Source organism: Emydura macquarii, unplaced genomic scaffold, assembly GCF_026122565.2.
Source record: "Emydura macquarii macquarii isolate MOO-44397 ecotype Brisbane River unplaced genomic scaffold, CSIRO-AGI_Emac_v2 contig_2676, whole genome shotgun sequence".
In the NCBI taxonomy this organism is placed as follows: Eukaryota; Metazoa; Chordata; order Testudines; family Chelidae; genus Emydura; species Emydura macquarii.
In genome coordinates, this window is record NW_027132813.1 from 43862002 (window position 1) to 43884168 (window position 22167).

Here is a 22167-nt window from a genome sequence, read left to right on the forward strand (position 1 = left end):
AGCCGATGCCCACATCCCCGGTCTGCTCATGATCATTCTTCCTCCCAGTTCAACTGTGGCTCTTTCCACAGCTGTTAGGAACCACAGCATCTTCTTCATGACTCGGCCCTCTGGCCAAGCCACAATCTTGCTCAATGCAGGTGGTCAGTACTTCGACCTTGGCTAGGAATGCCCCTGCAGACATTGTGGTGTTTCCCCCCCAAAAGGAGATTGTCAGAGGGAAAGCACCAGTCCCCCCTCTCCGGTGCCAAGGAAATAGCACATTCCTTTAAGGCAGGAAGACTCAGATCTCCAGTACCATCTACTAGCAGAGCATTGGATATGGAAGGTAGTGTGTCAGCATTGAAGAGTCACTCCCTGGAACCGACCTCTGCTTCTTCCCTACAAAGAAAATCAACTGTGGCACCTGTCTCTGGGCAATCAAGACTGTCCTTTGCTGAAATGCCAACATTCTCGGTGCAGCAACTGCTGGATCATGGTAGCCACTTGGTGCTGATGGCATCTGAGGCTTACTCAGCATCTGAGTGCCAGATTCTCCAATTGCCCACAAGATGAGCTTGCTGATACCAGTTGCTTCTCAAGCTCCAGTATGCTCAACAGAAGTATCTCCCAGTACTTAGAGGCAGACATAGCATGCCATGGTACCATCTGTGGTCAGATCCTCAGAGCACCCACCTCTTTCTCACTCAGTGCCATCCAAGGGTAAGCCCAATGCATTATCCCCAGTACCAGCATTACTCAGGAGACATCCTCTGTCCCTAGCACGGACAGATAAAGCACCACCATGGCCTTCAGACTATTCCAGATCCTCCTCAGAGTCTGAGGTGGACTCCTGTGCACTTCATTCCCAGGAGAAGAGACTGTACCCACCATTGTCTTCATGGGGAAGTTCCTCATCCTGGTACCCATCTGACTTTGCAACTTGTTCCCAAGGCTGAGGTCCATGGAGCAGTTGGGGCTGGAGTCCTATGCCACATTAGTGGTCTTTTTGGAACTCTTGAAGTATGCCTCCTACTTCAAGATCCTCCCCAGTTACTGTTGCATCACAATCTCTTTGCAGGCACTGAACCAGTTCACACAAGTCACTCAGATCTCTATCTATAGTACTCGTAGTGGTACTGAGTAAGAACCTCAGGTTACTGAGCATTAGCCACCCCATTACATGAAGGTCAAACTCATCCTTCTCTATGCTCTTCCTCCTCATCGCCTAATGAGGCTGTGGTGGCTGTGGATTCCTGGCTCTATATGGTGACAACAGGGCATACCAAGATTTGTTAAAGAGAGTGGCCAGCTCTCCGGATATTCAGGTAGAAGTAATTCAAGAGACTTCCCATAGACTGGGGACATAGTGAGTGCTGCAGGACCTTCCAGAGTGGCTCAGTCTATAAACAAAGCCTTTTTGGATTCTATAAAATCTTAGTGGCAAATGCCATCCTCTACCTCCAACAGCTAAAAACTGTGAGAAGTATCATGTGCCCTTAAGGGTATGAGCATTCGTACACTCACTCTTCCCCAGGTTCCTTAAAGGTATTGATGGTGAATGAGAGTGTGCATCAGGTATGACATTTTCTACCCCAAAGGACAAAGCGGCAAGGAGATTAGATTTATTTGGTAGAAAAGTTTTTATTCCACATCTGGTCTATAGTTTTGTGTCTGTAATCAGCAGGTCTTATTGCCCAGATATAATTTCTCCCTCTGGGATAATATGTTAAAGCCGGCGTAGCTTGTCAGCCCAGGCAAATGAGGCACAGCTTAGCCAAGAATTCCTAAAAGCTACAAAATGCATTCTGCCTACCAGCAGTGGAGGCTCCAGCTCCCAAGTTCACTTGCTGCTGATTCACTATAAATAAGGTAAGCTTTTAAATAGTTGTTAAATTATACATTGAGTAGGGGTGGAAATAACTATTTTGTGATTTATGATTCAGCCGCCACTGCATTAAAGTTCTCGGACAAGTTGATCGAGGATACCAGACAGGAATTCCAGGCCATGTTAGACAAAGACAAATGGCTGGCGTGGACCTCTCTTCAAGCAGCCTTAGATGAGGCTGACTCTGCAGCCAGAATTATAGCATCTGCAATAACTGTATGCAGATATTTGTGGCTGCAGTCATCAAATCTCCCTCCAGAGATCCAGCAGACAATCCAGGATTTCCCCTTTGTCTATTTTTTCCAACAGGTTGTCCCATTTCTTATGTACTTTGCTCATATTACCTTGGATTGATGGTTCTAAGCACTGTAGAACAATTAAACCCTGCATTTTATTTCCCTCTCTCCCTCTCTACCCCATTCCCTGCCCCTCTTCAGGGACCATTCTCACAAGGCTGTTTTCCTCCAACAGGTGCAGTCTGTTCTGCAGTTGGGAACTATAGAAGATGTTCCCCTTCTCCACTGAAGGAAGGATTTCTGTTTGATACTTTTTGATTCCAAAGGCAAAAGGAGGTCTCAGGCCATTTTGGACCTGAGATATATAAAGAAAATAAAGTTTTACATGGTCACCCTAGCCTCCATCATCCCCTCCCTACATCCTAGTGACTGGTACTCTGCTGTCAAAGTGAACATACATTTCCATGTAGCTATCCACCAAAGTCACAAGACATTCCTAAGATGTCAGATAATACCCAAATCAGTCTATGATGCTCCCCTTTGACCTGTCTGTAGCCCATGAGTATTTACAAAATGCCTAGTGGTGGTAGCTGCATTTCTAAGGAAAGCAGGTGTACAAGTGTTTCACTACCTTGATGACTGGCTTGTACAAGGTCAATCCAAGCTCCAAATGGAAATCAATTTGGCCAGGATCCAGTCCCTTTTCAAATATCTGGGTATGTTAATCAATGATGGCAAATCGGTCTTCTCTATAGTACAGAGAACAGTTTGATAGGGGCAATCCTAGACTCTACAGTGGCCAATGTGTGCATGGGAATTCCCTTTACCTTAACTCTGCCAATGATGACTCTCATTACAGACCCTTTTTCTCTAGGTTAGGGAGTTCACCTAGACAATTTACAGACTCAAGGATTATGACTGCATCAAGGTCTAGCTCTCCACATAATGTACCAAAGTTGTGATCAATTTGTTTTGCATGTTGGTTTTTTTTTTCCTCATGTCAATGGAGTGACTTTAAAAGTCTCCACAGACAATGCTGCAAGCATGTTCTGCGTGAACAGACATGAGGGGCGAGATCAGATTGTCAAGAAGAAATGGATCTTTGGGAAATTTGTATCAACAATGCAATACCTCTCAAAGCCTCTCACTTCCCTGGTGCCACAGCCTGGCAGATCATCTAAGCAGGTGGTTCAGTGGAGAACATGAGCAGTCTCTCAGGCTGGATGTTGTGAGATTCATTTTTCAGACTTGGGGAATTCCACACACAGATCTGTTTGCCACTCGACTGAACAGAAAATGTCATCTGTTTTGTTCCAGGGCATGTAACAGTCAGGACTTCCTTTCAGATGCTTTCCTCTCTTGGAAAGAAAAGCTGCTTTATGTCTATTCTCTGATTTGTCTGCTTCAGGAGGTGTTATACAGAATGATTTTCTAATGATCCTCCTAGAACCAGCTTGGCCTCACCAGCATTGGTTCTCCACACTTCTGAGCCTGTCAGTCAGGATTCCTTTGGCTCTATCTTGGGATCTGAACATAATTTCCCAGTACCACAATCGGATGCTACACCCCAACCTATCTACACTCCATCTTGTGTCATGGATGCTCCATGCTTAACCCCTCAAGTGGCAGGGTGTTATGTAGATAGGTAAAACATCTTTTTGAACAGCAAGAAGCCATCTAGCAGGTATTCTTACCTGTTGAAGCAGTTTCACCAGTCCTGGCTTCAAATCCAGCAAGTTTCATGCATTTGTTGCGACTGAAGCAACAAGGCCTCTTTTAGTTCTCTCAGAGTTCACCAGGCAGCTCTCTCCACATTATACTCACCAAATGAGGGCTGCTCAGTATTGTCTAACCCTATGTCAGTCGGGTTCTTGAAGGGTTTGGACAAGCTGTACCCCCATATTAAGGATCCTTCTCCTCCCTGGGACTTGAATTTGGTGCTGGCAATGTTGGTGGGTTCTCTCTTCAAACTGATGACTACTTGTTCTTTGCTTCATCCATCTACAAAGGTAGCTTGGTGGTCATTACCTCCACAAGAAAGGGGGACAGAATTACTTGCATTGGTTGTATATCCTCCTTATGTAAATTTTATAAGGACAAGATATATTACATCCTCATCTGAAGTTCCTAAGGTTGTCTCAGCGCTCCATCTTAATCAAGCAATAAACTTACTGACTAAGCCCCATTCTCATAAGGACAGAAAAAGGCTTTATGCCTTGGATGTCTGAAAAGCATTGGCTTTTTACTTGGATAGAACAAGATCAGTTAGATCATCATCTCTCAGCTGTTTATTTCACTTGCAGACAGGATGAAAGGCCTCCTGGTCTCCATGCAAAGATTTTATCCTGGATTTCTTCCTGCTTCAGACAGTGATATGATATTGCCAAAGTACCTCCACGAAGCATGGTAGTAGCGCATTCCACAAGATCCCAAGCAACGTCCACAGTTTTTCTGGCTCAGGTACCTATAAGGGACATTTGTAAAGCTGCAACACAGTCAAGAGTGTGTACTTTTACAAGTCACTATGCTATATCTCAGCAATCCAGAGATGATGCAAAATTTGGGTGAGCAGTTCTATAATCACTGTTAAGGTAGACTCTGAAACCCACCCTTTTGCAGACTGAACTGCTTTTAAGTCACCTGAAGTGGAATGTAAATGTATAATCACTCAAATTAAAAAAGGTTACTGACCTGTTCTGTAATTGATGTTCTTCAAGATATGTTGCACATTTCCATTCCACAACCCACTGTCCTTCCCTTCTATGTCAGAATCTCTAGCTAGTAAGAAGGGACTGAGGAGGGTTGGTGGCAGCTCTGCCATTTATACAATTGGACTGCAGCACAAGAATGCTAAAAAGTTGCATGCACTGCCCCAACAGGTAGTTCTAAGGGGAAAAATCTCTGGCTCTGGTGCACTGGGCGCACACATTCTTGAAGTGGAATGGACAAATGGACAAATTGAAAAAAGGAAAAAGGAAACAAACTGGAAAAATGGCTCAAATATCCCCAACTTTATTAAGCTATGAAAATCTTCAGTATTGCTTCTAAATATGAAAGGGCCAAAATGTTCGAACACTTGATTTTCAGGTTGACAGTCTCTCTCCAATGGCAATTTGTTTCTCAACTCTGACAGTAAGCTAAGGTTCAGTTTTTAATTCCCTTAATGTGAGAACAAATGGATATAGAATCATAAAACTTAAATTTTCAGATCCTTTTTCTTAAATATAGACTCTTTTCAATATATTTTGCCTTTTTTTTTTTTTAAAGATACTGGTAAACATGGCATGTGATAACATGACTAATTTTCTTTAACTTGATGCCCCATGGTGTTTAAAGATAAAAGTATAAAATCAAAATATAACAACACACTGGAATACATATGGTACACAAATGCTCTCAGGCTAATATCTGATCTCAGGTACTCCAGTTTAAATCCAGAATAACTCCATTAAAATCAAGGAAGTTGCTCTACATTTATATTGGTGTAACTGATATCTGAAACAAACCTTGGTATCTATACTTACACCATTATATACCTTCCTACACATAGGCATAGATCTTTAAAAAACATTTTAGGGCCCAGTTCTGCCATCTGATCTGTCTAGTGTAGACCCCTACATCAACATGGAGTATCTTAGACTTCAGTGGGACTACATAGGCATAAGGGCCTGCTTACGTTAATCAAATGACAGGTTTGGGACTTTACTTTCTACCTGTCATATGGGACAGCAAATTGTTCTAGAAATACTGACATTCTTAGGAAGTGGTGGACGCTAACCTTAAACCCAAATATATAGAGTGATTTAGAGTGTATTATCAACCAATTACATTTAATTAGCGTATGGGGAGATGGAGTAGATGGTAACTTCTGGGGGGTAGGTACTATCTATGGGTTTATACAGTACCTAGCACATTTGAACTTCAATTCTGATTGGGACTGCAGGTGCTATCTCAGTGTGAATCAGTAATGAAACTAAGGGCCTGTCTGTACACTGGGGTAATGTGCCCTATGGGAGTGTGATTTCTAAGGTGCACTAAAGAGTTATGCATTAATTGGTCTGTGTAGACCTTCCTGGCGCGCACTTAAGGTTCCTGAACATACTTTAACAAAGTGGTATTTGAACAGCACTACAGTAAAGCATGCTCTCTATGGACCCCTCTGGACAGGGATGAAAGTTGGCAGAGTTAAGGCTGTATGGTATTAAAAAGGGGCACTTTAACACTGTATTTCTCAGCTTTCTACCACTTGTTTCTTTTATTGTAACCATAACACTTTTTTGTAAGGGAATCTAAATTCGACATTTCTTGGCTTCCTAGCACAGTTTTCATGTTCTGGAAGATACCATCAAGTGCTTGCAACCTTAACTGTGTGTTAGTGAAGCTTTTTTGGGGGGTGGGCGGGGAACAGGTTGTTAATGGTGTAGGAAAAAATCACAAATTAGAATAAACTTAACATTTAATACTTATGGTAACTAAAAAATAAAAATTCCCTGCCTTCTTGGAATAAATGTAGTTTGATCAAACAGCAATTTGGTTTAGTCTGTTTGGTCTCATCAGGTGTAATAATCCTTTTTAAGCCACAATACCCTATATGTCACCAATTTGAGGATGGGCCCTGCCCCAACTGAAAGGGATGGCAAAATTTTAATTTCACTGGAAGTAGGATCTGATACTAAAGTCTGAGCACCCGCAACTCCCACTGAAATCCAAAGTCCTCAGGATTGAGACATTGAAATTCAAGTCACCCACAGAATTCTATTACTAGAAATATTTGTGTTAGATACTGTGTCTTCTTATTTGTTTGAAATATATTCTAAGGTAGTAAATCAGAGCTTTGCAGTTGTGCTCCAGACCACTAAGCAAAAGGGTACTAAATGACCTTGAAGAGCTGATCAAAGCTTGTCAGTTGTTTTTATATATGTTTTTATCCTTTAATCTGGTTGTATTTCCATTCTGAAGAAAATAATGAATATTCAGCCCTTCGTGCTAAAGCTGTCTTGGCAGTTCTCAATGTTACTTTTGCCAAGTGGACGATGGGGGAGTCTAGGTCTGCCTGACCCATCAAGTGAGTACAACATTTACCCATCAGAAACAATGACAATTCTCAAAAGAGAAATGAAATTGACATTTATTTAGAAATATTATCATGAGTTGGCAGTTTCTTCAGCCCTGGGTGGCAAGTTTAAAGGGAAGTAGGCAAATTAAAAAAACATCCTTTTGCAAGTAACAACTCCCTCCCTCCCAATTCTACCTAGGTTCACCTTTTCTAGCCAATGAAGATGGTGTACTTGGTGGAGTGATAGTTCTTCGATCTTGCAGATGTTCTGCAGAGCCTGACTCTTTACAAGAAAAGCAGACTCTACTAGGTAAGAAGATTTTTGTATTGTTTTATTGTGAACAGGAGATGCTGAGATTACGAACCATGCAAGGGGTGAAATAAAAATCACATGTAATTGAAAGCCATAAATAGGGGCATTTGGTGTAAAAAGTAAGCATCTGTTACTGTCATTGAAATACTTTGGATCAAGAAAGCTCTGAAGGAGGGACAGAGTGGAAGTTGTAAATATTTTTTGTCTTTGAAAAGTGTGGGTGAGACTATGCCTCTTAAATTGCCATTTGTGAACTTAAATGTGATCCATATTGCTGTATGGAGCCAGAGCCCTTTTAGACACAATGTAGACAAACTAATGTTTTCATTTTAGTTGCTTGGATTCTTTTTTTTTTTTTTTTTTTAAATACATTTAAAACACTTTCTTGCAATATAGAACATCACATTTCTGGTCAAGAAGGACATATGCACCCACATACATCCTGCTGTTAATGCTGGTCAATACTTTGCATGCCAACATGTGCTAGATAATGTTTACCTCTTCATTCTTTGAGACAAGAACTTTTATGATGGTTTGGAACATGACTTGAAATTTGGCAGTGGGGGTCACTTGGGCCATAGGGTTCAGAAATTCTCTTTGCTATTCCCATGAAAATCCATCCAGATAAGTCTCAGAACTGATATGTGAATGTGCACAATAGGACTTGACATGTGTTTGTTCCTGAAATGCCTAATTATTCAGTCTACACTGTGGACTTCATCCCTGCTTGGCCTCTAGACAGATGTCATACAAAACGAGTCATTCTTTTCTTCCTGCTATTACTGCTTTTCTCCTATCAAAATATTCTTTGGACTAAGGGAATTTGCACTGGTCTGGGAACCAGAAGATCATATGTTTTTCTTGCCTTCTCTGCTGATTGCTAATAATGTGTGCACATTGCAACCTTTGCAACTTCATTACTACTGTGGAAGGGAGACAAGCATAAGTCTCACAATTTTATGGAATGATTAACGGTCACTTGTGGCATAAGTAGGAATGGAACCCAGAGACCATATCTTCCACTCCCATTCCAGCCCTTTCGTGCTGCTTGAGCATTACAAAAGGAGTGGAATCTGGCTGAAGCTATTAAGTCAATAAATCCTTCATCAGAAGTTAACTTTGTGTTAGTAATCCTGGCTTCTACACCAACACTTTCCCACTGCACCGCAGTGTAGAAGTCATGAAAGGCTAAAGGGGAAGGAGTTGGGGCAGCAGATTTCTACTTATACTGTGCCAATTGACAGCTAATGTATGGTCCCTTACGTGTCATAGCTAATTGTCCATAAGTTAGAGCTGCATGAGGGTCACCATAATATTATGTTGGAGCTGGAGCAGCTTGAAAATCAGAGCCATAACCAGTCACATTACCTCTTCACATTACCTCTTAAAAAGAACCTGTCAAATTTATATCTAGCTATATCGTCTGTAAAAAGAGCTATTCATGCATATGTAACCCACTGTTTCATTATTGTTCCTTTTTAGTGGTTGACCCAAAGATAATGGTATTAGCTGGCAACAGTAATGGTGCAGTTAGTCTTTTAATTCAACTAGTAGAGGTTTTCATGGAAATTAGTGAGAAAAGGTGCTATTCTGATCATGTAGTATGACCTTCTGCATTTACATGGGCTATAGACCCTCACCCAGTTTCTGAATCAAGCCTTTAACTTCTGACTGAGCTATAACATATTTTTAGAAAGATATCTAATCTTGATTTAAAATGTCAAGTGCTGGAAAATCCACGACATCCATATGTAAATTAATTATCTTTAATTAATAACCTTATTTATTTAAATTATTAATTAAGCTGCACTCTTAAAGCAGATTATTAATTAATTATCAAATTTTTTTTTTTAAAACTTAAAGGCTACATCTACACTACAAACTAGGAGTGTGATTCAGAGCTTGTGTACACATACTCAACTAGGTCTCATTTGAGATAGCACTCTAAAAATATAGTAGTGTAGTCATAGTGACACAGACAACAGTGGTATGGGCAGTGGCAGTAATGGTACAGGCTAGCCATCCCTCATAGATACCCACATTGTTCAGGTTGGCTTGTACTTGGAGTGGTTAACCTGTGCCACCACTGCTGCTGCCTGTGCTACTGTGGTGATGCTGCTATTTTTAGCATGCTAGCTCAGTTGAGAGCTAGTATTAAGTATGTGTACATGAGCTGGAAATCACACTCCTAGCATATAATGTAGACACAGCCTTAGTCTGAATTTGTCTAGTTTAAACTTCCAGCCATTGGATCTTGTTATACATTTTTCCCCTATCAATATCTTCTCTACTTAGGTACCTAGTCTCCTCTTAACCTTCTCCTGGGTAAACTAAATACATTGAGCTTCAGCCTTGTGCTATAAGATGTTTGCAAGACCTGAAATTATTATAGCTCTTTTCTGAAACCTTTGTGATTTTTCAACCTCTTTTATGAAGTGTGTTTGCTAAAACTGGACACAATGGACTGGACACAATCTTATGGTAACTGTTTTGCTAATACTGTATACAGAAGTCATATCACCTCTCCACTCTTACTTGATGATCACCTGTTTATGCATCTGGTGATTGCATTAGCCTAGCAGTGCACTGGAAGGTCTCAGGCCATTGGTTATCTGTCATGATCCCAAAGTCTGTTTGTTTCACTACATCCAGAATATGGTCCCCCATCAATGATCTGGAGGATGGGGTAGATTGCACCCTCAGCAAGTTTGCAGGTGACACTAAGCTAGGGGGAGTGGTAGATACCCTGGAAGGTAAAGATAGGATACAGAAGGACCTAAACAAACTGGAGGATTGGGCCAAAAGAAATCTGATGAGGTTCAACAAGGACAAGTGTAGAGTCCTGCACTTAGGACGGAAGAATCCCATGCACAGTTACAGACTGGGGACCGATGAGCTAGGCAGCAGTTCTGCAGAAAAGGACCTGGGGGTAACAGTGGATAAGAAGCTGGATATGAGCCAGCAGTGTGCCCTGGTTGCCAAGAAGGCTAATAGCATATTGGGCTGCATTAATAGGAGCATTGCCAGCAGATTGCGGGAAGTGATTATTCCCCTCTATTCGGCATTGGTGAGGCCGCATTTGGAGTATTGTGTCCGGTTTTGGGCCCCCACTACAAAAAGGATGTGGAGAAGTTGGAGAGAGTCCAGTGGAGGGCAACAAAAATGATTAGGGGGCTGGAGCACAAGACTTCTGAGGAGAGGCTGAGGGAACTAGGCTTGTTTAGTCTGCAGAAAAGAAGAATGAAAGGGGATTTGATAGCAGCCTTTAAGTACCTGAAAGGGGGTTCCAGGGAGGATGGAGCTAGGCTGTTCTCAGTGGTGGCAGATGACAGAACAAGGTGCAAAGGTCTCGAATTGCAGTGGGGGAGGACTAGGTTGGACATTAGGAAAAAGTTTATCGCTAGGAGGGTGGTGAAGCACTGGAATGGGTTACCTAGGGAGGTGGTGGAATCTCCACCTTTGGAGGTTTTTAAGATGCGGCTTGACAAAGCCCTGGCTGGGATTATTTAGCTGAGGTTAGTCCTGGTTAATCCTGCTTTGATCAGGGGGTTGGACTAGATGACCTCCTGAGATCCCTTCCAACTCTATGATTCTATGATCTTGTAACATACATTTTTTGTTCCAAGAGTAGTCAGGAGGGAGTTACACAATAACAAAAGGGAACAAACATGCACTAAGTTAGCACAAAATCAATAAGTTGATAACAAAATTAATCAAGACATCCAAAAGATGTGAAGAGAAGAAAGTCTTTAATTGCCTACATACCATTGCTAAGGGCCTGGGTAACAAAGAAGAGGAATTGTAATTGTTTGTTTTATGAGCAAAAATTTGACCTAGTTGATATTACTGAAACCTTGTGGGAAGATTCCTATGATTGGAATATTAAAATCAATGGTTATAACCTATTTAGGAAGGATTGAATGAGGGTTATTATTATTGAAAAGGGGAGGGTTATTAAAAATGACAACCTGTTTCCAAGTCATTGACAATGTTGAAGAAAATGTCTGAAATACTTATAGTTGAGTGTCCTAACAGATAAAGTACAAGATGGTGAATTAGTTGATGTCTGCTAAAGAGCATCAAATCACACTAGTAGACAGGATGACCAGCTCCTAAAGCACCTATCTATAATATATGAGGGGGGCAAAGCTGAGTGATCAGGGGGTGGAGAGGACTCCAGTCTGAGTGATATATGTTAGAGATCTCATGCTGGCAGTCCTAAAACATCGTTGGAATTTCTAAGCATTAGAAATAACAATTTCCTAACAAAGTGTTGCATCCAACATGGGGGAAGTCTTTATTTAGACCTTGTCTTGATAAAGGAATTAATCACAGAACTAAAAATTGGTGGTAGCTGATGTATACGTGATCGTGACTTTATCACATATGGTATGTGTGAACAGAATAAAGACCAAACCAGAGGAGGGGGGGGGGGGGCTGTGTGTGTGGGTGTGTGTGTGTGTGTGTGTGTGTGTGTGTGTGTGTGTGTGTGTGTGTGTGTGTGTGTGTGTGTGTGTGTGTGTGTGTGTGTGTGTGTGTGTGTGTGTGTGTGTGTGTACACTTGATGCTTTGAAAGAGCCAGTTTCACAATACTTAAAACAATTGAGCCAAATCAGATGAGAGGAAGAATTTAAATCAAAAAATTTGAATGATAATTGAGAATTGTTTAAGAACATCGTACTAGATGCCCAAAAAGCCACAGTTGAGAGAAATCATGCTGCTTTAAAAAAAACCAAAACACATAATGACTGAGAGGGGAAGTAAAGGCAACTTATATAGAAGAAATGGGAAATTAATAGAAATGAATATAAACCAGAAGTTAGGAATTTGTATATTAATGATGAGGTAGACTGTAAAGAAATCAGAAGTGGTGGAATGAAAAAAACAGAATCATTTTGGGTCAAAATCACTTTGGGGAAGAATGGTAACAAAGGCTCCACTGGGATAGCGCTTAGGGTCTTCTATAGACTCCCAGGATCAGATTTGGATATGGATAGAGACCTCTTTAACATTTTTAATTAAATAAATACTTCTGGGAATTCTGTGATTATGGGAGACTTTAATTTCTCAGGTATAGATTGGAGGACAAGTGCTTTTAATAGTAGTAGGTGTGACACTGGCTGAATTAGGGGGACCATTTGTGATATTATTTAACATCAGTATTTGATCATTACAATAATTCATATGAGATATGCCATGTCAGGGACCATTAGAAAGGTTATAGTTTGCTAAGTATGATGATATTATTTATGTTCATGTGTCATATTTGTATTGAAAGTTATGGATATGTTTGATGTATCTGTATTTCAACTTGTGCTTTGTTTCTGGGTGACTCCCCAGACAGGATGGCTGCAGCACTAGCCTGCTTAATGGCCAATTAAGGAAACTCACAGGTACAGTGGGCCCAGGGGTAGAAGCCAGGGATACACCTGATGAGTCACCAGGACTTACTCATGTGACCCTTGACTCCATCTTATTTCTGTAAATTTCCACAAGCAGCATGGCAAAGGCCAAGGGACATAAAAGGCAGTTGCACCACATCCATTTTGTCTTCAGTCAGTCTTTAGTCTTCAGCCTTCACCTACCTCTGGATTAACTCATCTACAACTGAAGCTGTGAAACAAAGGACTGAGACCCATCCAGGTACTAGATATACACCAGAGGGACTATACAAGTCTGCAAACCCCACAATTCTACTAGAAACCTGATATATATGGGCTTTCAAGTCATTTGTATGTACCTGATTGCTTTAGTCATTTAACATTTATAGTTTGTTTCTTTCCTTTTATAATAAACCTTTAGTTTTAGTTACTAAAGGATTGGCTGGCAGCATGGTATTTTGAGTAAGATCCAAACTTATATTGATTTGGTAATGTGGCTGACTCTGGGGTCAGGAGAACCTTTTTGGTAAAGAGTAGAGTTTTAAATAACTTAACTCTTTACTGGACCTAGTGGCTGATTGGGGACCTGAGACTGAAATTCAGTAAAGGGGGCTGTATATATCTTGTTTTAGCTTCTTGGTGACCAGTCTGGGAATCAAAAGCATTGTTTGTGGCTGGTTAGGAAGTCTGATCAGTGTCATCCACCAGTGCTGGGAGAATCTGCTCTCCTTTTGCAGCCTGCCCTGACTTTGGCATTTTTAGGTGGCTACCCTTGGCCCAGATGGGTCACAGTAGGTCCCAGATATTCCTGTCTGATTTCTTCATCAAATAGTCACCAAACCAACAAGGTGATTCCCTTTTAGATTTAGTATTGGTAAATAGCAAGGATTTCATAGGAGAACTGGTTTAGAGAAAAGCCTTAGTTCAAGTGATCAGTTGAAACTAAATGGGACGATAAACAAAAATAGGTCTGCAATGAGGGTCCTTGATTTCAAAAGAACAAACTTAAAAAAAAAAAAAAAAAAAAAGGGAATTAGTTAGGGAAGTGGACTGGATTAAAGAATTCAAGGATCTAGATGTGGAGGAGGCTTGGAATTATTTAAGTCAAAATTGCAGAAGCTATCTGAAGCTGCATCACAATCAAGGGGAAAAATGTGTAGGAAAGAGTTGCAGACCAAACTGGATGAGCAAGCATCTCAGATAGGTTATTAAGAGAAAGCAGAAAGCCTACAAGGAAAGGAAGATGAGAAGGATCAGCAAGGCAAGATACTTCATGGCGGTTAGAAGGTTTAGGAAAAATGTGAGAACTGCCAAAAGCCAGAGTTGATGCTGCAAAGAAAACTAAAATCAATAGTAAATGGTTCTATAGCCATATAAATAAAAAGAAAACAAGGAAAGAAGTGGGACCACTGAGGTTGGGGTGGAAATGAAAGATAATCTAGTCATGAATACATTGTCTCGGTTTTTAATAAGGGTAATGAGGAGCTTGGGGGTAGTGGCAGGATGGGTTAATGGAAATGAGGGCATGGAAGTAGAAATTACCACAGCTAAGGTGGAAGTAAAATTCAAACATCTTAATGGGTCCAAATTGGGGGTCCCAGATAATCTACATCCAAGACTATTAAAGGAACTGACACATGAAATTGCAAGACCAATAGCAAGGATTTTTAATGAATCCATAAACTCATGAGTCATTCCCTATGACTGGATAATTGCTAATAAAGTACCTATTTTTAAGAAAGTGGAAAAAAATGATGCAGGAAACTACAGGCCTGTTAGTTTGACCTCAATGGTATGCAAGGTCTTGGAACAAATTTTGAAAGAGACAGTAGTTAAGGACATAGAGGTGACCGGTAATTGGGATAAAATATAACAGGTTGGTTTATCTTTTGTAAAACCATGATTTCTTTTCTTTGAGAAGATAACTGATTTTTAGACAAATGAAATATAGTAGATGTGATCTACCTGGATTTCATTAAGGCATTTGACTTGTTACTGCAAGACATTTTGATTAAAGTACTAGAACTGTACAAAATCAACGTCACACATTAAATAGATTAAAAATTTGCTGATATGTCTCAATATGTAACTGTAAATGGGGAAGCATCAACTGGATGTTTCTAATGAAGTTCCACAGTGATCTGTTCTTAGCCCATTTTTATCAATGACCTGGATGGAAATATAAAATCATTAAATAAAAGTTTGTAGATGACAAAGAATGGGACAGTAATAAATCGTCAAGAGGACAAGTCACTGATACAGAGTGATCTGGACCTAATCCCCCTCCCCCCCTCTCTCCCTCTGAGGTTCATGCCCCACAGTTTGGGGACCTCTGAATTAAAGGATTTGAAATCATGTGTTGTTAGAAAAGAGCTCACTCTATTCAGTTTAACAAAAAGAAGATTAAGGGGCCACTTAATCAGTCTATAAATGCCTACACAGGAACAGAGGGACAAGGTGGATGAGGTAATATCTTTTATTGGACCAGCTTCTGTTGGTGAGAGAGTTGGAGTCTCTCTCACCAACAGAAGTTAGTTCAATGAAGTTATTACCTCACACACATTATGTCTCTAATATCCTGGGACCCAACTACACTGCATGCACCGGGAACAGAAATTTGATAATCAAGAGCTCTTCAGTAGAACAAAGTTATAACAAGATCCAGTGGTTGGAAGATGAAGTTAAACAAATTCAAACTGGAAATAAGGTGAAATTTTTAATGGTGAGGGTAATTTAACCATTGGAGCAATCTACCAGGGGATTCTCCATCATGGGCAATTTTAAAATCAAGATTAAATATTTATCTAAAAGGTATACTCTAATTCAAACAGGAATTAATTCAGGAAAGGTCAGCCTCTTGTGTGTATGCATTGTTAGTCTTCTGTGGTCAGGTACTATTTTTCTATAGGACCCCTTCCTCATTGTGTCTACTGGATGGTCAGTGCTCACTGAATAGGTAGCAGTTCAATAATTCTTTTCATCTTCATTTCGTGTGTTGTTCCCATACCTCAGTTATTGCACACTATTCAAACCCAGCACTGAATACAGTTTAATTTTCTCATTGGATCTTCTATGGCACTCATCAGCATAATGTCAGTGCTTCACAAATAGCAGTACAGTTGTCTTCACAACCATCCCTGTAAGCTGCAGAGGTATATATAACCATTTTACATATGAAGAATTAAGGAACAGAGAAATCAAGTATAATTGACAAAAATATCCACTAATTTGGGATGCCCCACTTGAGACACCTATGGCATGATTTTTAGGAGCACTTAACATTTTTCTAACAATATATATTCAAATCACTGTTCTTACTGACTTCAGTTTCAGTTATGAGTGCTCTGCACTTCTGCAAACCAGTTTCCATGTGTCTCAAATTGGGCATTCAGAAAATGAGGAACTCTCAAATAGTGGCCAACTGTGACAAATTTTGGTTTGTGACTTATCCAGCATCACATAAGAACTCTGGCTGGGATAGAATGTGAGTATATTATTAGTAAAAACAAGGGAGCTGAATTAAACTCTTTGAAACAGGGACAGTTTCTGTTGTGTTTGTGTAGTGCCTAGCCCATTGGGGGCCTGGTTCATGACTGAGGCTTTGAAGTGCTACCGCAATACAATTTAACAATAATAATAATAATAATTAATAATAAAGGTTGCGTGGGCAACCTTAGTTCTAGCATGTCCTAACTCTCGAATGCTTGACTCTGCAACCTTAATTCTGTTTTAATGTAGTTTTTAGTGTAATTTCTGAGTTTTTAAACTAAGCAAAAATGAATAAACATATTCATGTGGAAACCTCCTCACCTATCCACTGCGTTGGTCATCAGTAGGTTTGGGACCTTTTGATCCTCAGCACAGGCCTCTCCCACTTGAGGTAGTGAACCAGCTACTAGTGGGGGATCAAACATACTTTATCAGTAGGATTCATAGCTATTAGATGTGGGAGGAATGTTGAGACTTGGGAATCCTGGGTTGAATTCCAGGTGCTGGAGGACAGTGTTCTCTAGTAGTTATAGACCCATCTACTCCTCACCCCCTCTGCATTTCACTCAGGCAGCTTCCTCCTCTTCCTTCTCCACACTTCCTCGGCCCTAGTGGGGGGAGACAGGACATTGGGAGTCCAGGAGTCCCCCTCCTGTTAGTTCCTATGCCCAACACTACGATGGTCCTCTACCTGGGAGGAGTAATGCTAGGAAAGTTCTGCTCAGCCCCTGTAGCCCTGAACTGGAACTTGCTGTATGCAGATGGAATCTTTGGAGAATTTAGCTGCCAAACTCCTGTGAAGATCAGGGGTGTTTGATAAAGACTTGTTACTTTGCTGGGTTTATGTGGATTTTTACAGGGCTGGCAAAAGTCACATCTCTGACACAAAGACCTCACCCTGCCAAATTTCATGTCCCTGTTCTAAAACATGGAAGTGCTAAAGCTTCTCAATTAAATGATTGTATCAGTTTAACCTAGGCAAACTTTATTCTTCCCTAAACTTATTCTGTGAAACAATTAACATTTTTAGCTGTACTTAAAAATCCTCCTGAAGTAGAAACCAGGCATGGAAAACTTCAGCCCAGGTGGAGAGTTTGACCAACCTATATGCAACTGAAAATGGGATTTGTGATGGAGAGTTGGGCAACGATAACTACAGCCTTCACTACCATCAATGCCTCTAATGTGCTGGCTTTCGCCTAGTTTGGAACATACCTCAAGCAGCTTAATCTCTAGGTCCGAGAGTCTTGCCCAAATGGTACCTTGAGAGAAGTGAGAATTACTGACTTTGTAATTCTGCTTTCCATGAAGACAATGTGGATGAGGTAATATCTTTTATTGGACCGACTTCTGTTGGGGAAAGAGACAAGCTTTCAAACTACACGGAGCTCTTCTTCAAGTCTGGTATATCCCTGAAGATATTCTAGCAGGATTCTCACCCACTTGTTTAGAAGGCAGCTCTGTTTTGTGACTTTTAAAAAAATTATATTTATTGATCTATCCCATTTTGAGCCACTAATTGTTCAATTTATTTTGTGACTGACTTATTTCTGCGCGGGAGCCTTCGTTTCTTGTTCAAATGTGAACTGAATGGAAGGTTCCGAAGGTAGCAGATAATCCTAGGTGGCTCTGGACCATTGGTTGTAGGGTTCCCACTACCAGTTTCCTGAAGACCCAGTTCTTAGGCAAAACTCCCCAACATTTTTCTTGAGCTAAAGAACATAAAATCCAGGAGTGTGAGGCTCCTGCCAAAGTTCTGTCTTCAAGGAAGCTGAATTACGAGATGAGTAATTTCTCTTTTCCTTAATTCTAGTCTTTGTCTTTGGGAGTGTTTTCATTTAGATTTATTGTATTGCAGTGAATCCCTCCTGAAGAAGTATATTTTAAATAAATCCTAAGGCCTTGCATTTTAAATCTAAGCTTTTGCACTGCAAATCAAAATCTATACATACATTTTAAAGCAGCTCTAGATGACCTGTTTCATACTGAAACCTCCTGTTGCAAATGTAAGCCGTTTGTTTTTTAAATGTTCCTCCCCTCTGTTCTTTCTCCTGCCAGCCCTCATAGCCACCCACCTTTTTCCTTCTCTCTGTAGCCCATGTCCAGGGCCTCCCTATCACTTCTCCTGGACAATATCTTTACATCCTTCTTTATCCTACTCCTGTTCTGTAACACTCATGAGCTAATCTGCTTGTCAGCATCTATTGCCATTTGATGTTTTTCCCTATATGGAAACTTTTCCAGGACATCACCCTCCCACTGTCCTTTACAGCATGCTGGGAGCAGCAGCAAAATAGACCATGAATAGAGCAAACAATGATTGTAGCACTCTATAAGACTGGGTGAATGTACCAACTGAAGAAGGGAAAGTGACTCTTACAAAATTTTGGGGATGATTAATCTGAAGATGGGACTCTTTCTCACTCTGATTAGAAAGGAGGAAGCAAGTCACTAATTTGGACTCAACTTTAAAAGTATGCACTACCACTTCTCCACCCCCAGAATAACTATTTGTCCTTACCAGGCGCAGCCATCTTTTCTTTCCTCTGTCAAATTCCGAGTTCTCATTCTTGAATGAGCTTTGCTGTTTTGTAACCCAGACTTATGCTATTAAACCATTCAAGTGAATCAGTTTATACCCTGGTTTCATGTGCTGTGGATATAATTTAAAGTACTATAGCATCTGGTGCAAAGAATCCTGGGAAAAATCTGCTACCTGAAGGTGTTAGTGTGCACATGGCTGAGCTAAAAACACAAAATCCTTTGCATGTAGAAATGGAGAAGAAATCAGAAGCCAGTGAACTTTTTAAATGAATAATAAATGTCTTTAAAATGAGTGAGATAACAGGTTTCTTTCTAGTTTGTGATTAGTGTGATTATGCTTAATGTATATAGTAGGTCTACAGAAAAATTATTTCGAGCACATTCCTAGTCCCTCAACATTGATAACATTGAATCTCCATCTTTAGAGGTTTTTAAGCTGCGGCTTGACAAAGCCCTGACTGGGATGATTTAGCTGAGGTTAGCCCTGCTTTGAGCAGGTGTTTGGACTAGATGACCTCCCTTCCAACTCTAATTTCTATGATTCTAACACTTAAGAATCAGGAAGATAACAGGTTTGTATTAATGACCATACTATTTGCATTCAGTAATATTAATGTAAACCCATTATTATTAGTCATTCTTAAACAAAAACAAGCAGTCAATACACCAAAACACTTAAGAATTAGTTTTTTTAAATACTAGTTCACTACATATTATAAATTGTATTTACATAAATTAGTTAACACATTTCTGCATAGAGGGAGAAAAAACTTAATCTGAAAAAACCAGTCAAATGTAATTCATGTAGATCTTGCATTCCATACTGGCGTAGGAGGTATTTTCTTATTCTAATACTGCTCTCTAACATGTTTATTATAACTTCTTGGTAGCCAAATTTTATCACGTAAGAAATTTTAAAATTCTGTAATTTCAGAGGGCTGACTTTTTATTATATTAGAAAATATTGTTCTTACTGGTAAAGAGAGAGAACTAGATATTAAATCTCATACCCAAGAATTGGGAAAAGCACGAAATTGCACTCTCCCTCTCCTGAAGGGGAACAAAGTTATTTAAAAGATTTAATATTTTTGCTGTTACCAAACATACTATAGTCTAAAAAAAAATTGCAGGCTTCCTAGAACACCTATTTAAAAAAAAAGATGCATTTGTTTTAATGTAAGTTGACATTCCAAACTCTCTTGATTTTACTGATATTGGACATTTTGGCAAGCATTAATAAACACATGCGCTTCAAAGAAGGCAGATTCTAGCAACATCTGATAGCATTGTTTATTTCAATTGCATAACAGACCTAATTTTCAAAAAGCTTGTAACCAGGCATTTCAGAGTTCACTGGATTAAAATGACTGCTTGCAAAAGGTGTTTTTTGAAGACTGCAACATCAGTTTTAAATGCGCGTGCATATACATGTGTGTGTTTGTCTCTAAATAAAATACAGGTTGATGTGAATCGAGTCATTACTTTTTATGACTTTATTCTCGATGTTGTAGAAAGTATCAGATTCTGATACTGACTCTCCTGTAGTGGCACCATACTCCTCCAATAGTTATATTAACGTATGTGGCATTGCTTATGTAGTAAAGTGCTGTTCAGAGTAAGGATATCAATTTCTGACGCATAGGTAGTAGCATATTAACACAGCATAAAGCCATGACAGCTGCCTTGAAATCATCCCATGTAGGGATTTCCGCACTACAGTACTTCATGTTTCCATTACTTTACAGGGTCTCCCAGTAAGGCCCTAATTCACCAAAACACTTAAGTATGTGCTTAAATTGAAGTATGCACATAAGTGTGCTGTACTTTGAATCAGGGCTACAAGCCCCTCCTTCCTAGCTGCCCATATTTGACTGATCAGGGACTAAAGAGAATATAGTTGTATGCAGTGCTGGTGCAGCCCTGTTGGTCAGAATACTAGACAAAGTGGATGAGGTAATATCTTTTATTGGAGCAATTTCTGTGGCTGAGAGGGACAAGCCTTCAAGCTACACAGAGCTCTTCCTCAAATCTGGGAAAGCTACTAAGAGCAGGTCTATACTACAAATTAATAGCGGCGCAGCTGCACTGATGTAGCTGCACTGCTGTAGCACTTCTACTTCTACTTCGAAGCTGACTCTGCCAGAACAACAGATGCAAAACCTGCAGACATATCTCCACTGCTACAATGATCAGTACCCCCCACAATACACCTTTCAATATCCATGGAGCCTACAAATGCCTATCATAACATGCACTGTACTTCATGGAGTGCACCATATGCCCCAATAATAACTATGAGGGTGAAACCTGACAATTACTACTACACTGTCAAATGAACACATAACTTTGATAAACACTAAAAATCTTGGTCTTAAGCTATAAACCCAGTGTCCTTATTATTACAACAATGCATAACTAAGGATAAGATTTTGTCCTGGAAGTCACGGATTCCATAACTTCCAGAGCCCTCCGTGAAATTATCCTTTTAAGCTTCTGGAGGCTGTGGGGACCAGAGCTCTCAGCTGCCCCCTGCTGCAAGGATCCCGAAGGAGAAAAGCAGTTCTCAGCCTTCTTAGCCTCGGTGGAGACCCCCCAGCTCCGAGCCACCGCAGGCTGAAGGGGCCCCGCTGTTGTCCTCCAGAGCAAGCGGCGGGGGTCCCCGGCAGCGCAGGCAGCAGAGACCTCATAGCTTCAAGCTGCCACAGGAAGCAGGGATCCTTTCTGCCGTCCATGAGGACAGGTGGCGAGACCCCCGGCTTTGAACCTTCAGAGGTAGCAGAGACTCTGCAGCTGTGAGCTGCAGGCAGCAGGGGGACCTCACATTTCCAGGATCCTTCTGCTGCCCATGGTGGCTCTGATTCCAGGGTCCCCACCACCTGTGGTGGCTGATGGCAGGGTCCCTGGAGCACTCAGCCGCTGTGAGGGAACTCCACAGCCGTCAGCTGCTGTGGGAGATGGAGGAACCCCTATGCCCCCAGCCACGAGGTGGGGGCGGACAGATACCGCATCCCTGAGACACTGTAGAAGGAATCCCAAGCCCCAAGCCGGTGTGGGCATGGGCCCCACAGCTCCAGACAGCAGAGGGACCTCAGAGCTCTGCAGTCCCTCCGCTGTCTGCAGCGGCTCTGAGCTTCAAAGTCCCCACCACTGGCGGCAACTGATGACAGGGTCTCCGAATCTCTCAGCCACCGCCAGGGAGCTCTGCAGCTGTCAGCTGCTGTGGGAGGTGGAGGAACCCCTCTGCTCCCAGCCGTGAGGTGGGGACGGGAGGACACCGCAGC

At 41.0% G+C, this 22167-nt stretch overlaps 1 protein-coding gene across 3 annotated transcripts in view; it reads left to right on the top strand.

The window, feature by feature from the left end:
• The window catches only part of TASP1 (taspase 1), a 186216-nt gene that overhangs the window by 133925 nt on the left and 30124 nt on the right, over window positions 1-22167 (top strand). For 2 of the 3 annotated variants that reach the window (XM_067565290.1, XM_067565291.1), the window contains one exon: window positions 7359-7469. The exons of the other annotated variant lie outside the window; for it this stretch is intronic. In XM_067565290.1, coding sequence (XP_067421391.1) covers window positions 7359-7469 — 111 coding nt within the window. The remainder of the gene's footprint in view (window positions 1-7358; window positions 7470-22167) is intronic. 3 annotated transcript variants of the gene reach the window in all.